Source organism: Dipodomys spectabilis, unplaced genomic scaffold, assembly GCF_019054845.1.
Source record: "Dipodomys spectabilis isolate Male_0828 unplaced genomic scaffold, ASM1905484v1 ptg000034l, whole genome shotgun sequence".
Classification (NCBI taxonomy): Eukaryota; Metazoa; Chordata; class Mammalia; order Rodentia; family Heteromyidae; genus Dipodomys; species Dipodomys spectabilis.
In genome coordinates, this window is record NW_024870711.1 from 9,323,287 (window position 1) to 9,343,228 (window position 19,942).

The window sequence follows — 19,942 nt, forward strand, 5'->3', positions numbered from 1 at the left end:
ATGGGGCGGAGGAGGTCAGGGCCGAGGGCTGAGGGTGAGGTGCTGGGCCCAGGGGACCCCAAAAACAGACGGGCACGGATGAAAGTCTGACCCGTTGTTAGCCAAACTTAGGAGGTGCCAACGTTGTCCCTGTCCTTTGGTAGCAGAATCCTTGGGCTTCCACCAGAGTTTGCTGAAATCATCTCAAATAAAAAGACCCCTGCTGGCTGGGAATGTGGCTTAGTGGTAGAGTGCTTGCCTAGCATGCATGAAGCCCTGGGTTCCATTCCTCAGTACCACATACACAGAAAAAGCCAGAAGTGGCTCTGGGGCTCGGGTGGTAGAGTGTTATCCTTGAGCAAAAGCTCAGCGATAGTGCCCAGGCCCGATGACGCTGCACTGTCTTTATGATTGTTACTTCTGCAGGTTCCTGGCTGCTGGAGAAACCTTTATACTCCGTTGGTGTATAAACTAGTGCAGCCTATGGAAATCAGTGTAGAGAGCTCTAAAAATAGAACTACATAGTATCCAACTATAGTATTCCAGTGTATCTCTCCAAAGGAATCAAAGTCAACATGAAAGAGCTACACGTCCATGTTTATCAAAGCAATAGTCCCATAGATTGTATAGTATAGTTGGATACTATGTAGTTCTACTTTTAGGACCCTTCACATGGATTTCCGTGGGCTGCACTAGTTTACATTCGCACCACAATTAGAGACATGAGAGGGAGGGGAAAAAAGCTGTTGCTTCTTCTGAGAACAGTCTTCAAAAGTAGCAGCTTGGCCAGGCCGGTGGCTCACACCTGTAATCCTAGCTACTCAGGAGGCTGAGATCTGAGGATGGCAGTTCAAAGCCAGCCCAGGCAGGAAAGTCCATGAGACTCTTACCTCCAAGTAACCACTAAAAAACCGGAAGTGCTGTGGCTCAAGTGGTAGAACTCTAGCTTTGAGCTGTAGAGCTCAGGGACAGCATCCAGGCCAGAATTTTCTGACTAGATTTTTGGGAATAAGAGTCTTATGGGAGGGTGTTGATGGTTCACACCTGTACTCCTAGCAACTCAGGAAGCTGAGATCTAAGGATCCCAGTTGGAAGCTACCCCAGCAGAGAAGTCCCCTTGGGACTATTTATCGCCAATAAACTGCTCAAAAACCAGAAGTGGTGCTGTGGCTCAAGTGGTAGAGGGGTAGACGAGCATAAAGAGGCTCAGGGACTAGCCAGGATATGGAAACAACCCAGAAGTCCCACCACAGATGAATGGATCCAAAAACTGTGGCATCTATACACAATGGAATACTATGCAGCCATTAGAAATGACAAAATAATGGCATTTTCAGGGAAATGATGGAGCTAGAAGAAATCATGTTGAGCGAGGTAAGCCAAGAGCAAAGAGACAACCCATACATGGTCTCCCTGATAAGTGGATGTTAAACCCAAAATGTTAGGTGATATGACAAAATTAGCAGGACTTGCTGGGAAGGTGGCTCAGTGGTAGAGCGCTTGCCTTGCATGCTCGAGGCCCTGGGTTCAATTCCTCAGCACCACATAAGCAAAAAGAAAAAAGCCAGAAGTGGCGCTGTGGCTCAAGTGGTAGAGCGCTAGCCTTGAGCTGAAGAGCTGAGGGACAGCGCCCAGGCCCAGAGTTCAGGCCCCATGACCGGACCAAAAAAAAAAAAAAAATTAGCAGGACTTAAGAAACAAAGGACTTCCACTCATCTGGTTGAATCACTACTAAATAACCCCATGCTGCTGATCACATGTATGGTATATATGTGTACATCAGAGGGGAACCAGGAAGACGAAACAGAACTAGAGAGAATCAGGGAAAAACAGCGGGACCCATCAGCTGCACTGGACATTGACCAAAATGAACTAAGCAACTCAATGGCAGCGATGGGAGGAAAGGAACAAGTGGGAAAGAGGGAACAGCTGATGCTATGCAAAACAAAAAAAATGTACGTATCTCCCAATGTGGAAGAAATAACTGTATCGCAAAGCTCATAGAACTCATAAATGTTACAGACTATGATAGACAATTTGCTCCAGGAAAGTTAGAATGTGTTTGTGACTTTAACTGAGCATCACTATCCCACAATACTGTGAAATTTGGGGAATTATGCAACCACTTAATCACAATAAAAAATTTAAAAAAAAGAGGCTTAGGGACAGCACCCAGCCCCAAAACCGACCAAAGAAAGAAAGAAAAGAAAAGAAAAAAAAGAGTCTGCCCAGGTTGTCTTGGAACGGTGATCCTCAGATCTCAGCCTTCTGAGTAGTTAGCATTACAGACATGGGCCACTTTAATTCGATGCTCCAGTTGCACTTATACTTCAGAGATAAACCATGAGATTCCATACATGGATCATTAATTTTCCTGAAATGCCCTCCAGCAATTAAGAACCTACTGTATGACGGATCAGATAGAGCTGCAATGGTAATAAATGGCTCCCTGGCTTCAGGAAGCTCGTAAACGAAGAAGGAATACTTTTAGTGTATATTAATTATACAAAATAATGGGATACACTGGGATATTTTCTCACATATAATGTTCCTGATCCCCCTTTTCCCAAATAGTTGTGCTCCATCTTTCCTTGGGAGTATTACAGTTTGAACTCTGGGTTTCTTGCTTGGTAGATAGGTGCTCTACCACTGAGCCACACCTCCAGCCTTTAATTTTTTACTTTCTTGGGTTTTTTTGTTTAAATATGGATTCCATATATGAGAGAAAATATATTTGTCTTTATGAGTCTAGTTTATTTCACTTAACATCTGCAGTACATTTATTTTTGTGTAAACAATAAACTCATTCTTCCTTATGGCTGTACCCCACTGTATATTTACACACCACATTTTGTTTATCCATTCATCAGTTGAAGGACACCTAGGCTGACTCCATAGTTTGGCTACTGTGAATAGTGGAACTATAAACATAAGTGTTCAGGAATCTTTCTATTGTATGTTGACTTATTTTTGGATATGTGATACCTGAACAGAAGTAGTGTAACACACACACATATGAAACACTTCTTTGTGCCTGAATACAACTCCACTGTGTATTTACTTCTGGCTTTTTGTTGATATGGTGCTGAGGAATCCAACCCAGGGCTTCATGCATGCTAGGCAAGCACTCTACCACTAACCCATATTCCCAGCCCTACATTTTCTTTATCCATTCATCCACTTATAGGATGATCCTATAATCTCATATATGGGAATTTTGCTTTGATAAACATAGACATGTAGCTCTCTTTTTTTAATTTAATTTTATTGTCAAGGTGATGTGCTGAGGATCTACAGTTACATATATAAGGTAAGGAGTACACTTCTTGTTGAACATTGTTACCCCTTCCCTAGTTTTTTCTTCCACTTTCCCTCCCTCCCTCAATCTCTCTTTTATTATTATTCCTTTGGATATATACCCTGGAATAGTATAATTCGATACAATGTAGTTTGTCCCGACCTGCAGGACTTCAACAAGGGCAGTGAACCTAAGCGAGAAGGAATGAAGGGACAAGAGACACGAAGAATGACAGCAAGACAAGGATTCTGATCAAGCTGCCAATTTATATTTTTCACACAGGGGTATTTATATGCTTAGAATAAGGAAGCTTTTTCATTGGCCGTAGCAGCTGCAGGATGTTTGCTTTGGGCAGTGTGAAAAGGTGGTCGATAGCAGCTACCTGTTCTTTGTTTGGGGCAGGATGAAAAGACCAGATTCTGTAAACAGCCTCCAGATGTTCCAGCGAGATAGTCAAGCTTATCATGCAGAGAGACTCCCTTTAGGGCTCCCGACAGTAGTTCTACTTTTAGGGCCATCCACACTGATTTCCATAGGCTGCACTGGTTTACATTCCTACCAAGCGTGTATAAAAGTCTCCTGATAAACTGGGCACTGGTGGCTCATGCCTGTAATCAGGAGGCTGAAATCTGAGGATCACAGTCCAAAGCCAGCCTGGGCAGAAAAGTCCTTGAGATTCTTATCTTCAATTAACCACCCTAAAACAACAACTGGTAGTGGAGCTGTGGCTCAAAGTGGTAGAGTGATAGCCTTGAGCAAAAGAAGCTTAGGGGCAGTGCCCAGGCCCTGAGTTCAAGCTCCACAGTGGACACACACACACACACAGAAAAAAGTTTCTCCTGAATGTTGGTTATGTGATTCATGCTTGTAATCCTAGCTTTTCAGGAGGCTGAGATCTGAGGATTATGGTTCAAAGCTAGCCTAGGCAGGAAAGTCAGTGAGATTCTTATCTCCAATTTACCACCAAAGAGCTGAAAACTGAGCTGTGGCTTAAGTGGTAGAGCCCCAGCCTTGAACAAAAAAGCTCAGGGACAGCACCTAAACCTTGAGTTCAAGCTCTAGGACTGGCACACACAAAAAGTTGCTCCTGCCTGGTGCTAGTGGCCCAGCTGCTAGTGGCTTACTTACACTTTGCTACTCAGGAGGCTGAGATTTGAGGATTGTGGTTTGAAGCCAGATTGGGCAGGAAAGTCTGTGAGACTCTTATCTCCAATAAACTATTCAGAAGAAGCTGGCTGTGGCACTGTGACTCAAGTGGTAGAGCACTAGTTATCAGCACAAAGTGGCTCAGGGACATTGCCCAGGTACTGAGTTCAAGCCCTAGGACCAGCAAATTAAAAAAAAAAAGTTTCTCCTCCCAGCCCTTATCAGTTGTTTCCTGGTTTCTTGGGGATAGCTATTCTGACTGGAGTGATCTGGAATCTTAGTGTATTTCTCTGGTGGCTGAAGATGAACATTTTTTATGTGTTTATTAGCCATTTTTGCTTTTCAACACTATCTGTGTAGTTCATTTACCCACTATTAACTGATTTTTTTTTTTTGGTGCTTACCTTTTTAAATTCTTTATATATCTAGATACTAGTCCCCTGTCAGATGAATAGCTGTCAGAGATTCTCTCCCATTTCTGTAGGCTGTCTCTTCATTCTAGTAGTTTTCTCCTTCCTTTCTTTCTTGTCTTGAGGCTTGAACTCAGGGCCTAGGCACTGTGGTAAGTGCCCCTAGTAACGAGCTGGTTTCTCCAGATTCAGAGGAGGGAGGGAGAACTTGTGTCCCTATTACCAGACAGTTGCTTAAGAAATGTTTTCCTATTAAGAGCTGGGAAGGTGGCTCAGTGGTAGAGCGCTTGCCTTGCATGCCTGAGGCCCTGGGTTTGATTCCTCAGCACCACATAAGCAAAAAGAAAAAAAAAGCCGGAGTGGCACTGTGGCTCAAGTGGTAGAGTGCTAGCCTTGAGCTGAAGAGCTGAGGGACAGCGCCCAGGCCCAGAGTTCAGGCCCCATGACCGGAACCAAGAAATGTTTTCCTATTAAATCCCAGCGTCCAGTATGGGGTAAACAAGTGGTGGGCAAGTTGGGCCTGGCCCTTCCTTTAAGCAGGCAGAATGAGGAAGCCAGGCAGTAAACATGCACTGACTAAGCACAAGTCTGGAAGGTGGTATGACCTGTAATCCTGGCACTGGGAAAAGTGAAGCTGGAGGATTTTGTTTTATTTTCAGCCAGTCTTGGGGCTTGAACTCAAAGTCTGGGCGCTGTCCCTGAGCAACGTTTTCTCATGACTAGCACTCGACCACTTAGCCACAGTGCTACTTCTGGCTTTTTTTGGTTTATGTGGTACTGAGGAATCAAACCCCAAGCTTCATGCATGCTAGGCAAGCACTAAACCGTATTCCCAGCCAAAGGAAAACACTTTTTTTTTTTTTTTGCTAGTTGTGGGGCCTGACCTCTGGGCCTGGGCGCTGTCCCTCAGCTCTTCAGCTCAAGGCGAGTGCTCCACTTCCGGCTTTTTCTGCTTATGTGATGCTGAGGAATCGAACCGAGGGCCTCATGCATGCAAGGGAAGCACTCTGCCACTGGGCCACCTTCCCAGCCCAAGGAAAACATTTCTTAAGCAACTGCTCTGGATGATGGGGATGCGAGAAACACGTTCACTGAAAATGAGCCTCTGGTCCAGTCGGGGTTCTCCCTCCCTCCCAGTCTGGAGAAATAGGCTCGTTACTAGGGGGCGGGGCGGGCCGTTACTAGGGGCGGGAGCTGGGAGTGAGCCGGGTGACCATAGAGAGCGGGGTGCGGCTGGAGCGAGCGGCCGGATGCGGTCACCATAGAGACGGCCGACTGACAGGTAGCGGAAGAGGAAGCCGGGGGCCGGGTCGTGAGGTGGCAGCGGCTGCGGCTGCGGCGGCGCCGGCTCCGCGGACGCCGGGGTCCGTTCTCTCCCAGTCCTCCGGGCCCGGGCCAGAGCCTCCGTCCGGCCCCTGCCGTCCCCGGCCCCGCCGCCAAGGCCTCTCCTTCCGCGGGAGTGGGGCGTCCCTCGTCGTCCGCGGCCTCGGGCCCCGGCGCGCGTGAGAGCGGGGTCCCTGCCCGTCTCCCCGCGGCCCGGCCCGGCCCGCCGAACAGACCAGCCGGACAGCCGCCCCCTACTCTGCCGCTGCGGGACGTAGGCCATTTATTTCTGCTCGGGGACGAACGGCCTTCGGGTCTTGGCCAGGGCTGAAGTTGGGCTGCGGGTCGCCGGGGGCCGAGCGGAGGCCCTGGCCCGCCGCGGTCCAGTGGGGAGGCAGCGGCCTTCCGCCGGCCTCGCGCGCCCGGCCCTCCCCCGCCGCTCGGCCCCGTTGGCCTCTGGGGTGTCGCAGTGCGGTCGCGGGGGCGCGGGGAAGGCCGGGCAGCGGGTCGCTCGCGGGCGGACAGCGCGTGCGCCGTAGATTCCACGCCGCGCGCGCCGGCGGGAACGCGGGGAGGAAAACCCCGCAAAATGGCTGCGTGAGCCACGCGCTCCCCTGAGCGGCTGGCGGTGCTGAGTCACCGTGTCTGCCCACCTCATCTGGGTGGGCAGGCTCGTTTGCAGCCCGCGCGGCTGCTGATGGCTTGCGTGGGTTTCTTGGACACACGGGAGTAGGGAGGAAGGAGGCCCCGGCCCCTTTTCCCTGTGTCTGCCTGGGCAGTAACTCCCTTCTGCAGCCTGGGTGGATCTGGATGCCTTCGGGCAATGGTTGGAGAGTGGTTTGATGGATCGAGTGGGATGTTTTTGTTTTGGGTAGCCTCTGATCAGTTGCTTCTGACTCTGACTTAAACCCTGCCTGCCTGCCTGCCTGCCTGCCTGCCTGCAGGTGTGGGTAGTCTTTTGGGGGTTATATTTGGCATTATTGAATTGTTTCTTTTCCTTTCTGTGGGAAGACAAATTGTAATCAGTGGTGAGCGAAGACATTTGCATATGTATTACTATTTGGGCTGAAGCGTGGACCCAGCACCTTAGCGATCTGCAGACTAGGCAGAGGGAGTGGTGACAATAACCGTTGCTCTTCCTGGAAATGCTGGGCCTGGATGCCAATGCAAGAGGATCTGTGGTTGATCTGGTTGACCCAAGGTTCCCTGGTTAAAATGCCCGCCCACTGCTGGCCTGGGGCTCACCAAACACATTGATTCTGGAGGCAGTGCCCCTTGGGGCACCCACATGACAGGACCTACCACCATGCGACTGAGCTCTCTGTTGGCTCTGCTGCGACCAGCACTGCCCCTCATCCTCGGGCTGTCTCTGGGGTGCAGCCTGAGCCTCCTGCGAGTTTCCTGGATCCAGGGTGAGGGAGAAGAGCCCTGTGTAGATGCTGTGGGGGAGCCAGGAGGCCCACAGAATCCAGACGCAAAAAGTCGGCTGGACCAAAGTGATGAAGACTTCAAACCCCGGATTGTCCCTTACTACAGGGATCCCAACAAGCCCTACAAGAAGGTGCTCAGGTGAGGGAGGCTTCCTTGGGTGCCAGCATCTCAGCTTAGGGCTGCTGTAAGTCCTTGACTCTGCCCTTCTATTGATACTTAGTGTTAGGTCTCTTGGAGCAATGTTTTTGGTATTATTTTCCATGTTAGTTTGTTACTAGTTTCTTCCCTTTCTCAAGTCTAAGAAAATCTTGCCCAATGGTGTTAATTTAGTGTGTTCACTGAATAGGGCAAGATTTGCATCCATTGAAACCAGGGGTAGACCCATCCACCTGCTCAATTCTGGTTTCACTGCAATTCACTCCAGTGGTTAGTTAATATTGGAGGAAGGAGGTCTCATTCCCTCTGCTTAACCCAACTATTTCATTCCTGACATAGGAGCTGGACAGGCTGGCACACACTCCGTAAAGACGAATTGACTCCCCTCCCCCTGTCTCCACAGGACTCGCTACATCCAGACAGAGCTGGGCTCTCGTGAGCGGTTACTGGTGGCTGTCCTGACTTCCCGGGCCACGCTGGCCACGCTGGCTGTGGCTGTTAACCGCACCGTGGCCCACCACTTCCCTCGCCTGCTCTACTTCACGGGTCAGCGGGGGGCCCGAGCTCCTGTGGGGATGCAGGTGGTGTCCCATGGGGACGAGCGGCCTGCCTGGCTGATGTCAGAGACCCTGCGCCACCTTCATACACACTTTGGGGCTGACTACGACTGGTTTTTCATCATGCAAGATGATACCTATGTGCAGGCTCCCCGCTTGGCAGCCCTTGTGGGCCACCTCAGCATCAACCAAGACTTGTACTTGGGCCGGGCAGAGGAGTTCATTGGTGCAGGCGAGCAGGCTCGGTATTGCCATGGGGGATTTGGCTACCTGCTGTCACGGAGTCTCCTGCTTCGCTTGCGGCCTCATCTGGATGGCTGCCGAGGAGACATCCTCAGTGCCCGTCCTGACGAGTGGCTTGGCCGCTGCCTCATTGACTCTCTGGGTGTTGGCTGTGTCTCACAACACCAGGTGATTGCCCTTCACGTTAGTTCCTGTCCCTAGCAAGGAGCGAAGGTGTTCCCAGCTGGTTGCTAGAGGCCATCCTTTTGACCTTCTCAGACATTGATCTCCCCTTAGCATCCTCTTGCTTAGCTGGGGGTATCAAAAATGGGAGACAGAAAGGTTCCCCAACTCACCAGCACTCCTTTCATCTCTCCCTCCCACAACCGCTCCTCCCAGCACAGCAGTTAGGGACAGTGTTCCCAGAGAAGAAAACCCAGACATCCTTTTGCCTGCTCAGAGCAACTCTGCCATACTAGAGAAGAGCCGAAGACCCCAGGGGCAGGGATTCCTCCATCTAGAGGCTTTCAGCCCTTTGAGAAACAGTGGACTCTGGGTGAGAGGATGTCTTAGTTTGCCTGCTTGCTTTCTTATAAGCAAAATGTGGACAGTGAAAGTAAGAATCAGGGTTAAAGGAGCTGCTGGCAAAAGCCCCTCCATCTATTCTAAATCAGCAGCGGGAGCAGGTGGTCCAGGTGGGTTGGGGCAGATGGCCTTTGTGTGCAGCGCTAATTGTTTTGATCGTCCCTCTAGGGGCAGCAGTATCGCTCCTTTGAACTGGCCAAGAATAGGGATCCTGAGAAGGAGGGGAGTGCGGCTTTCCTAAATGCCTTTGCTGTGCACCCTGTCTCTGAAGGCACCCTCATGTACCGGCTGCACAAGCGCTTCAGTGCTCTGGAGTTGGAGCGAGCTTACAGCGAAATAGAACAACTGCAGGTGAGCTGAGTCAGCCGGGGGCCCAAGGATCACTGCAGAGATTAGAGGAGCCTGAGGTGTTCACACTCACAGCAGGCAGCTGAGTGATTTGGGCTGGGGTAGAAAGACGCTGCCTGTGCTCAAATTCAAAACAGCTGTAGGAAGCTAGTACCTCACAACTGTAAATCCTAACTATTCAGGAGGCTGAGATCTGAGGATTGTGGTTTGAAGCCAGCCCAGGCAGGAAAGTCTGTGAGGTTCTTAACCACAAAAAGGCTAGAAGTGGAGCTGTGGCTTAAGTAGTAGAGCCACCAGTATTGACTGAAAAGCTAAGGGAAAGCATTCAGGCCGAGTTCAACCCCCATTACTGGCACACACACAAGTACACAGACGAAGGTTTTTGGGGTCCAGGACAATTTTTTTTTGGGGTCCGGTCATGGGGCCTGAACTCTGGGCCTGGGCACTGTCCCTCAACTCTTCAGCTCAAGGCTAGTGCTCTACCACTTGTGCCACAGCGCCACTTCCGGCTTTTTTCTTTTTGCTTATGTGGTGCTGTGGAATCGAACCCAGGGCCTGAGGCATGCAAGGCAAGCGCTCTACCACTGAGCCACCTTCCCAGCCCTAAAACTACTAGCAGAGGATGGTTTCAATCCAGCGACCTCTGGGTTATGGGCCAGCACGCTTCCGCTGCACCACTCTGCTATACTATGAAAGGAGTTTCTGGATTCCTAGGGATTTACACTAACCCAGGACAATTGTTACGTTAAATACTATAACGTGGGGACCAGTAACTAGCAGATGTTCAGATAGGCCATTTTAGCTTCACACCAACAGTGTGGTTCTGAGGCGACAGAAACTCAGGTCTTCTAAGCTTCTAGAACTGTTTAAGAACTTCTGATGGTAGAGGGAAAAGGGTAGCTTGTGAGGGGTCCAAGGTCACTGTTGGCTTATAGATGAGTGTGAATCCTTTGGTCATAGGAGGGAAAGATTGTCAATCTGTGATCCAGACTGCAAAGCTGCCCCTCTCCCCCAACAGTTTAGAAGGGGGCTGTCTTTCAGTTTAGAGGTAGGGAGTGTAACGTGCAGACACTGGCCAGGGTCTTGCTATTGGAGTCTTGGAGCCTGGTCAGGTGGAGGTGGGCGGGATCCCAGAGCTGGCACTGACCTTAGGTGCCTTCTCTCCAATGTAGGCTCAGATCCGGAACCTGACGATGCTGACCCCTGAGGGCGAGGCAGGGCTGAGTTGGCCTGTGGGGCTCCCAGCCCCTTTCACACCACACTCCCGTTTTGAAGTGCTGGGCTGGGACTACTTCACAGAGCAGCACACCTTCTCCTGTGCAGATGGGGCCCCAAAGTGCCCACTGCAGGGGGCCAGCAGGGCAGACGTGGGTGACGCGGTGGACACTGCTCTGGAGCAGCTCAATCGGCGTTACCAGCCCCGCCTGCGCTTCCAGAAGCAGCGGCTGCTCAACGGCTACCGGCGCTTTGACCCAGCGCGGGGAATGGAGTACACCCTGGACTTGCTGTTGGAAGCCGTGACGCAGCGTGGGCACCGGCGGGCCCTGGCCCGCAGGGTCAGCCTGCTGCGACCCTTGAGCCGGGTGGAAATCCTGCCTATGCCCTATGTCACTGAGGCCACCCGGGTGCAGCTGGTTCTGCCGCTCCTCGTGGCCGAAGCCACTGCGGCCCTGGCTTTCCTTGAGGCTTTTGCAGCCAGTGTCCTGGAGCCCCGAGAGCACGCCTTGCTCACTTTACTGCTCGTCTATGGGCCCCAGGAAGGTGGTCGTGGGGCCCCAGACCCCTTTCTTGGGGTGAAGGCTGCAGCGGCTGAATTAGAGCGAAGGTACCCTGGTGCGAGGTTAGCCTGGCTGGCCGTGCGAGCCGAAGCCCCTTCCCAGGTGCGGCTCATGGACGTGGTCTCCAAGAAGCACCCCGTGGACACGCTGTTCTTCCTCACCACCGTGTGGACGAGGCCCGGGCCTGAAGTCCTCAACCGCTGCCGCATGAATGCCATCTCCGGCTGGCAGGCCTTCTTTCCAGTTCATTTCCAGGAGTTCAACCCTGCCCTGTCACCACAGAGATCAGCCCCGGGACCTGCTGGGGCTGGCCCTGACCCCCCATCTCCCCCTGGTGCAGACCCTTCCCGGGGGGCTCCTGTTGGTGGCAGATTTGACCGGCAGGCGTCTGCCGAGGGCTGCTTCTACAACGCTGACTACCTGGCGGCCCGCGCCAGGCTGGCTGGGGAACTGGCAGGCCAGGAAGAGGAGGAAGCCCTGGAGGGGCTGGAGGTGATGGATGTTTTCCTCCGGTTCTCAGGGCTCCACCTCTTTCGAGCCGTAGAGCCAGGGCTGGTGCAGAAGTTCTCCCTGCGGGACTGTAGCCCCCGACTGAGCGAGGATCTCTACCACCGCTGCCGCCTCAGCAACCTGGAGGGGCTGGGGGGCCGCGCGCAGCTGGCCATGGCTCTCTTTGAGCAAGAGCAGGCCAACAGCACCTAGAACAACCCCCGCGTGCAGGGGCCCCCTCCCGGCCCCCCTCCCCCCGTTTCCTCTGCCTTTGCCCTAGGAGGGGCAAGGCAAGGTGATGGACAGATGGAGGGCTTGCCACTGTATTTTTTTAAATAAGAAAATTATTAAAAAGTATCTTCTGCCAAACTGTTTTTAGATCTAGGGGAAATTGGGGTAAGGAGAGAGCCTGAGGGTATGATGTGGGGAGTTTGTCCACAGGGACCCCACTGCCTTTACCCTCCCTGCCCTCCCTCTTTCCTTCCTTCCCTTCTCAGTGTGCAATGACCACAAGGCTACTGTTAGATGAATGACCTTTAATCCAGTCCTCCCCACCCCACCAAGGTAGCAGAGGCGTGAGGCCCGAGCACTGGGGAGCAGGGCGCGGCTGGCTGGTCCACAGTGGTATCCAGGCTCCTAGGTGTTGCGCACCACCAGCGACTGCTCCAGCTCCTGCCTGCGCTGCTGGATCTTTAGAGGAAGTGTGAACAGGAGCAGGGTCACATGCTCCTGGTGAGTGACCGGGGGAGCCCACCCCTGGCACCCCTGTCCTGAGAGTGGGAGCTACTGCAGGGCAAGGTGGGGGGTAGGCAAGGAGCCACCACAGGGAGCACCGAGAGGAAGAGGAAGCTTCACCACGGGCCAGGGCCCTTCCCTACCTTGCAGTAAAAGTAGCGGCTGACTGCTTCCTGGGACCAGGGCTGGTGGTAGAACTCGGCCCGGCGTTCCTCTTCAGGGTTGCCCGCTACATCTGTCATCACCTGGGAGGGAGCATGGGCTCAGCTGAGTCCCCGGGGCCTCCCCTGCCCTGGTGACCGCCATTTAAGCTCTTTCCCCATGTGCTTGTCTTCCACTCCAGTGCTCCCAAGTCTCCCTCTTCACCTTGAGGTCCCGGCTCTGGGAGCGGAGCAGGTCTTGGACATAGCCCTTGGGGTCTCTGGAGAAGCTTAGCATGAAGTCCCTCTGGATCTTGAGCTGGTTTATGGACTCAATCGTCTCATGGATCTGCAGGTAGAAAGACATGATTTCAATCTGGCTCTGTGCCGTGGGCAAGGGTGGGGAGGGAAGGAGGAGGGCATGGTTCTGTGAGGGGCAGCCCCTCGGAGCCCCTGTCTGAGACAAGGGAGGGCTTGGGCCAAGTGAAAAGGAATGAGGTTGGCAGGGCCTGCATGTCCCTATGTCCTCGTAGTCCTGTGCTTGTGGTGTAAGTGTGCGCTCTCCTCTACGGGCTAATGTCCCACTCCAGCTCTGGGCTTGGGCCCCACCTTACTGTCCAGAGCACTGATCTCCTGCTGGTTAGCTGTGGACAGGAGGAAGCTGCTCATCTGTCCTTTCAGTGGCTCCTCCACCTCCACATCGATGTCATAGCACGCCGTCTTCTTCTGATCTGACGGATCCACACTGCCAAGGAAGTCAAGCCCTTGGTGTCCAGGATGCCCCCACAGAAGCCTGTGACCCCAGACTAGAGTGGGTGCAACTGGGAGGGAAGGTTGTGTGGAGGGGTGATCCGTGGCCTGAGAAGCAGGCTGGGTCCACCTCACCTGATGACGTGGTTGATGACGATCGGGTCAGGGGGCAACAGCAGGGCTGTGAGGCGCTGGGGGATCTCAGAAAACTTCAGCCGGGGACAATCAAAAATCTGAAGTGGGACAGTTGAAAAGGGTGTGATCGTGCACGCTTGCGTGTGCACATGTGTATGTGTGTGTGTGTGTGTGTGTGTGTGTGTGTGTGTGTGCGTGTGTGTAGAGGTGGAAACTCTGCTTCTAGATCCTTCCATTCTGGAAAGGGCCACAGAAGGTGAAAGTCAGACTCCTTGGGTGGGCCAGGCCCGAGGTGATCAGCTGTATGGCTATCTGGGTGATATGTGTAGGGTCCGGGGTCTCCTTGCTTGGGTATTAGTCCTGCTGCCATCACATTCTGTGCAACCTTGAGCGAGTGAGACACTAACACCTCAAGCCTCGGTGTTCACAACCCCTGTGGGACTGAGTTATCAGGGGAATTGTGGGAATCAATACACATAAAGTGCCTGGAACAATACTGCTACTTGGTAAGTGCTTAATAAATATCAGCCATCATTTCTACTCATATTTATCTTTTGTATTTATTATATTTTTGGCTGGGCATGGGGCCTGAACTCTGGGCCTGGGTGCTGTCCCTCAGCTCTTCAGCTCAAGGCTAGTGCTCTACCATTTGAGCCACAGTGCCACTTCCAGGTTTTTCTGCTTTTGTAGTGCTAAGGAATTGAACCCAGGGCCTCATGCATGCAAGGTAAGCACTCTACCACTGAGCCACCTTCCCAGCCCTCTTGTATTTATTTTTAAAAGTATTGATAATAGTACTCTGTACTTTGGTAGAATTTTGTCAAGCCACTGTGCAGCAGTTTGGTTTTTGTAGCTGCCCAGTAAGCTAGATGGCTCAGTTTTCATCTCTACAAAGATGAAATTAAATGCAGAATATCAGGGTAACTCACCTCAAGCCTAGACCCAGGACTGGAACCCTGGATCTTCACTTTAAGTGCTAGGGTATTACATTCCAGAAGGCTGTTGGCTTTCTGGTAGGGTTCCAGAACTTTCCAGTCTGGGGAGGCTAAATGGATCAGCAGTAGCCATGGAGGCGGCCTGATAGATTCTGGCCTCTCTGCTCCAGGGCAGTGGCTGAGAGGAGTTGTGATACTCCAGGATCTCAGCAGGGAGGCCCACATGCCTTCTCAGCTGCTCTGCTACCCAGATCCCTGGCTTCAGGAGACATTACCTGCTGGAAATACTTGTCCCCATTGATGTATTCCTTGTCGTGAGAGTCCTGCAGCCTGTTGGTCTTCACATACTGCCACAGGGCCTGGACGATGGCCGAGCGGCTCTGTGTGTGCAACCCCAGCAGCCGGGCCAGGCGGGGGTCCAGTTTGAACTGGGGAGGCTGGGGGGCAAAAGCGACCAGGATAATTGGAACCAAGGGGGAGAATGGTGGGAACTCAGCCAGGCGGAGTGCGTGGGACTGAGGCCTTGACCCCTGGGCTTGTTAAAAGCATGCTCTGAACAGGAGGGGGTGTGGGGTGTGGCAAGGGCAGGCACAGACCTGGTAGTCCAGCATGAGGAGCAGGGTGCAGCGCACACTGAGGTCGCCGGGCCTCTTCACCTGGAACCCGTCCGTCTCCTGGGTGGTAGGGGTCCGGTGCCACTGTCCAGGGGGAATTGCTGGTTCATCCACAGGCCCATCCGGATTAGCTTGAGTCTGGGCTCTAGGGTGGTCCTAGAAACTCTAGGAGTTGCTTGGGAGCCTTGGGTTTGTGGGAGGGAGTGATTCCAGAGCAGGAGCAACCTGTCTTACCTCAACGAGGTGGTTGTCTGGGCCATAAAGGTCCTTGTCCAGCTCAATAACCAGACTCTTGAAGAAGGATGAGAACTTCCGCTTCTGCTTGCTGGGCTGTGGGAAGAGGACAGGGACTGTGGGGGACGCACAGAGACCACAGGAGCAGAATGGGTCGAGCTGGCAGCAGGCAGACAGCATGCTGCAAGGTAGTCCTCCGCACCAGCCCCGTTCCCAGCCCCCTGTGCCCCCCGCCCCAAGCAGGGCTGCTCCCCCAAGCCTAGGAGCAGACATCTAGTTCTCTTCTTGACTCAGCCCATACCCACCCCAGGACACCTGGAGAGACCTGGGCCAGGACGTACATCATCCAGGAGTTTCCCCTCCACCCGCAGCTCCCAGGAGGCAATGCTGCCATCAGAGTCTTCAGCATCAGGCTTCGCAGGGTTAAAAGTATTGGAGATATAAAGCCGCAGCTTCCGCTTTTGCTGTAGAAATAAAGAATGGAGTAGAGAACCAGAGCTGTGTGCCCCACCCAAGGGCCACTTCGTCCCTCCTGGGCCCTGGGCTCCCGCTTCCTTCCCCCACACTAAGGCACCTTCATGGGCCTCTTCAGGGCCTCCTGGATGTCCACCCGCTTCCGCATGATGGTTTGATCCAGTTTCCTCTCAAATGCTAGGAGGTCCATGTAAGCTTGGGACTCGGGGACCAGCTCCCGAATCTGGAGGAGGAGCGAGGCTCAGTCAATACAGAATGTGCACTTATTTGCTGATCCCAGGACACAAAAGGCTGTGGATGGGAACTGTCTGGCTTCACGATATGAAATGTTGCAGGTGCAGATAGTACTTCTCTCCAGAATTCCATTCTCCAGCCTCCTTGTGTGGGAAAAAAATGGCTTCTCCCTCCAGGCAGATCTATGTGTCTCATCACCAGGGTGCTAGGTGCTGTGCCAGCCCAGCAGGTGCAGTGACAGGGGCCTAACCTCATCTCTCCTCACTACAGCCACCCTTGAGCCCCTGCAAAGTGCCAAGGGGCTCTGGGGTTCTGAGATAGTTGGGGGATAGCATTGCTTGACACCCCCACCCCTTCTCAACTGTAGTGTTTGTTTACAATGGCCAGGACCTCCTCCCTTCTGTTCCCTTCACCTGGCAGCCTCTGTCCTCCCTTTGTCCCATGCTTTTTGTCTTATTGCGGGGACTGCTGGCACTCAAGGGTTTCTCCCCACCACCACTCAGGCCCTGTTCGGTCCCCAGGCTAGCCCTCCCCACCCCCCACCCCAATTTGGCCTGGGGAGCCTCACTTCTTAATGAGCTTTTTAAACAAAAAGTGAAAGTGGCTGTGGCAGAGCTGCTCCTGAGGGGGCGGGGGAGGGCGGGCAGCCGGGGAGGGGGGACGGCTAGGGGCTGCTGTGGAAGGCACTCACCCTTTGAGGGAGGATTTTGTCAGCCATCTTCCTCCTCTTGGCACTGTACATTTTTTAAAGAAAAAAACAGGTTACCATGGTGACAGATCTGGGAGTAACGAGGCCACCTGCTAAATTATCCCAACATCTCCGCCTGTCTGGCTGGGGTTCCCACAGCCCCCTTGTCTGCCTGCCTGAGGGGCTGTGACCTGACAGTGGCATGGGGCTGGTGCTCCGTTTTCTCTTGGGGAGGGGTGACCGGCCCCCCTCTCTGGCCTGGCCCCTCTTCCACACCACAGCATTCTCAGAACCAGAGAAATTCCCTCTTACAAGGAACTGGGGGTGGGGGAGGTGCTGGCAAAAAAAGGGGAGCTGCAGGAGTGTTGGAGAAAAACTGGGGAGTCGGGGGGTTCAGGTTCTGGGGACCTGCCTCTTTTCTGACAAGTAGGAGGGACTCATCGCGGAGGATCTGAACAGAGAGAGATGGGGGGGGTCGCTTCCCCCAGCTCTGGGTAGGAAGTGATGGCATGAGGCTGGTGCAAAGGGATTTGCACCCCTGCCACCCTGCGCTTGAGGGGCCAACAGGGCAAGGGGTGAGCGTGGGGGCATGGGTCTTTGTGGGTGTGGCTCGGGGCTGGGGCCAAACTGGTTACCCCTGGGTACGTTTAGCACTTGGGATTCAGTTACTTCTTGACTGGGTTAGCTGCTTCCTACTTCTTTAAGTACCCCCAACACCCTTGGTTGGTTGACTGGAAGGCAACCTGGAGGATAACTCTGCACTGCCCTCGTGTGGTGTTCCCCCCGACCCCTCCCCGCCCAGAAACCCATTCTGTGAAGAGGGAAGCCACTCTCCTTCAAGAACCCCATTCTAAGGTTGGGCAAGCACCCACCTATCATTGAAAGACTGATTTGTTTTAAACAAACGATCTGTGCAAAACTCCCCACTTACACACAGTAAACCAGGGAATTATTTGCTATACTAAAAGACAGCTCATGTTGCAGAAGAATTTATCACCGGATTCCCATAAATGGTGAAATTTTCTTGATGTGCAGGAGATATTTAATAATGAGGTAAAATTGATTTTGCACCTTGTATAGGAATCCATCTGTTGTGCAAAAGGAAGCATGTGTGTTTGACTAAACACGGGTGCCCAGAGGGCCACTGATCTTGCTAGAGCCAGCAGGGACTTGGGGAGGTGTGTGTGTGTGTGTGTGTGTGTGTGTGTGGTGTGCATGCTTCCAAACGCTCACACAAGAAAGGGGCTGGCCCTGGCAGCCCGGGGGCAGGCCTGGTTGAGAGGACTGTGGCGCTCTTCCACCTCTCAAGTGCCTCGGAATCCCTTGAGTACAACTAGGCAGAGCCCACCCACCCACAGAGCAAGTCCCACAGGGCAGAGATTTCCCACCGAGGGGCTCCGGAGACCCACACTTGGGGACACACAGCTAAATCGCCGTACCCCTCTATTGCCACTCTCCCCACCCCCCAAGACTGGAGAAGCATCACCCAGAACTTAGGGTACCGGGTGTGGAGGGCACCAGGTAAGACGGGGGCGAGGGCAGGGCAGGGCAGGGGCACCGGCTGCCGCAGCCTGTCTCTATGGTGGGCACACAAAAGAACCAGACCAGTGCCCCGAACCCGCCTTCCCCCGGGGGCGCCGAACCCAGGCTTCCTGGTTCCCCCGCCCCCCATCGCCCTGCATGTCCTGCCCCCCCCCCCGCCCCCTGCCCCTCCCGCCCCCCGGCGCCCGGGCCCCGCACTCACCTGCGGCTCCGCGCGGGGGCGGTGGGCACCGGCTGGCCCTGGCTCGGGGCCTGGCTCTGCCCGGGCGGGGGCGCTGCTCGCTTGCGGGCGGGCTCCATGCCCGCGGGGGCCAGGCCGGGTCGCACGGCGGGGCTGCCCATGTAAGGGGAGCCCGGGGGGCCCATGGGCGCCCCCTGGTGGGGCATCCGGGCTCCAGACGGCATCCCGGGGCGCTGGGGGGGGAGGAGGGGGGCGAGGGGTGAAGCAGAAACCGGCACCCGCGGGTCCCGGGGCGCGCGGGGAGGGGGTAGAGGGCGGCCGGCGACCCCGGGTGGGTGACCCCGAGCGCCGCTGAGCAATTGGTGGGAGGGGCGGGGAGGAGGGGCAGGGGCTCGGCAGAGGGGGGCTCGGCGTTTCTCCCGCGGCAGGAAGCTAACTGAAGCCAGGCGATTGCCCAGGGCACGGCCGAGACCCGAGCCGCGCGCGGGAGCGGCGGAGGGGGATACGCGGGGTGCCTCGCCGCCTTTCCGAGGAGGCTGCAGGGCAGCCCGGGCAGGTCCGTTCGCCCCCACTTGTCAGATGGGCTCACTGGGGCTCAAGGAGAAAAGCCACCCGCCAAGGTCATCGGCGCCGAGGCCCCTCTCGGGCGGCCCGGCCCTCTTCGGAGGCCCCCCCTCCCGGCCCCCCCCATGCCTGGAGGTGAGGGCTCGAACTCCTGACTTGAATGAACACCCTGCCTCTTCGCCCCATCCCCTACTTTCCCGTCCCTCCTCCTCTCTGCGCGCCCTCTCACCCCCTGCCTCTTTCTGGGCCCCTGATCTTGACCCTTTGGTCTCAGACATTAGGCTGACTCTTAAAGTCTTCACAGCTGGGTGGGGGGAGGTGCCACTGACTTGTCCCCCACTCTTAATTTCTTCCCAAGGGGAAAGAAGGCTGGAGGCTGGGCTGATGTCACACTTTGCCAGGTTTTTCCGAGTGGGAGGGACGGCTGGGCTGTGGGGGGGACTAGGGGAGTCCACAAGCACCCATCTCTCCCTCCCTCCCGTCTAGATCAGGAGATGGCCCATCCCACAGACCCCCTCTATTCCCTGCCCTACCCCGTGAGCGTAGTCAGGGTTGATTCAAACAAGCCACCTTCCCTGCCAAAGTACAAATGTCTCTGAGTTCTTTGGGACCCCACTTATCAAGACCCCAGAAGGGAGATGGGGGGGGCGCCCAAGGACTATGGATGAGAGGTGAGATGAAGACTGGGTCAGGGGAAGCCAGAAGGAGACTAGAGAGGGAGGAATGATCATTGGGACACCCCCCTGTACCCCCTAGGCACAAGGAAGAGGCCAGGGCCTGACTCTAGGCTTGGTGTCTGATCCCAACGCTTCTACCCCTAGCCAGCAGCTGTCTCTGCTCATCTCTCCCAGACCGCCTGCCTCTGTCACTCAGGCCTCCAGAGTGGCAGGCCAGGCCTGGCCATTCCCCACTACCATAGACCAAATACTGGCCAAGTGGGGCTCACAGTCCCCTGAGAAGGAACCTCTAGTTTAGCTGTGTTGAAATTCCTGTG

General features: G+C 54.3%; 2 protein-coding genes across 4 annotated transcripts in view; one reads left to right on the plus strand and one right to left on the minus strand.

Moving 5' to 3' along the window:
- Window positions 1-6,649: 6,649 nt before the first annotated feature.
- Chpf2 (chondroitin polymerizing factor 2) lies at window positions 6,650-12,062 on the plus strand. The gene is made up of 4 exons (XM_042677175.1): window positions 6,650-7,725; window positions 8,147-8,711; window positions 9,276-9,458; window positions 10,628-12,062. Exons 1-4 carry the CDS (start codon window positions 7,445-7,447, stop codon window positions 11,933-11,935), a joined length of 2,337 nt encoding a protein of 778 aa, XP_042533109.1. The 5' UTR covers window positions 6,650-7,444; the 3' UTR covers window positions 11,936-12,062.
- Window positions 12,063-12,248: 186 nt separating this feature from the next.
- The window catches only part of Smarcd3 (SWI/SNF related, matrix associated, actin dependent regulator of chromatin, subfamily d, member 3), a 33,282-nt gene continuing 25,588 nt past the window's right edge, over window positions 12,249-19,942 (minus strand). For 2 of the 3 annotated variants that reach the window (XM_042677178.1, XM_042677176.1), the window contains 12 exons: window positions 18,406-18,617; window positions 16,665-16,707; window positions 15,840-15,962; window positions 15,571-15,729; window positions 15,266-15,361; window positions 15,014-15,115; window positions 14,693-14,854; window positions 13,483-13,580; window positions 13,207-13,342; window positions 12,824-12,946; window positions 12,601-12,702; window positions 12,249-12,412 (listed from right to left, as the gene is read on the minus strand). In XM_042677178.1, coding sequence (XP_042533112.1) covers window positions 12,359-12,412; window positions 12,601-12,702; window positions 12,824-12,946; window positions 13,207-13,342; window positions 13,483-13,580; window positions 14,693-14,854; window positions 15,014-15,115; window positions 15,266-15,361; window positions 15,571-15,729; window positions 15,840-15,962; window positions 16,665-16,707; window positions 18,406-18,617 — 1,410 coding nt within the window. In that variant the 3' untranslated portion in view covers window positions 12,249-12,358. The remainder of the gene's footprint in view (window positions 12,413-12,600; window positions 12,703-12,823; window positions 12,947-13,206; window positions 13,343-13,482; window positions 13,581-14,692; window positions 14,855-15,013; window positions 15,116-15,265; window positions 15,362-15,570; window positions 15,730-15,839; window positions 15,963-16,664; window positions 16,708-18,405; window positions 18,618-19,942) is intronic. The other variant, XM_042677177.1, reaches the window with a different exon arrangement.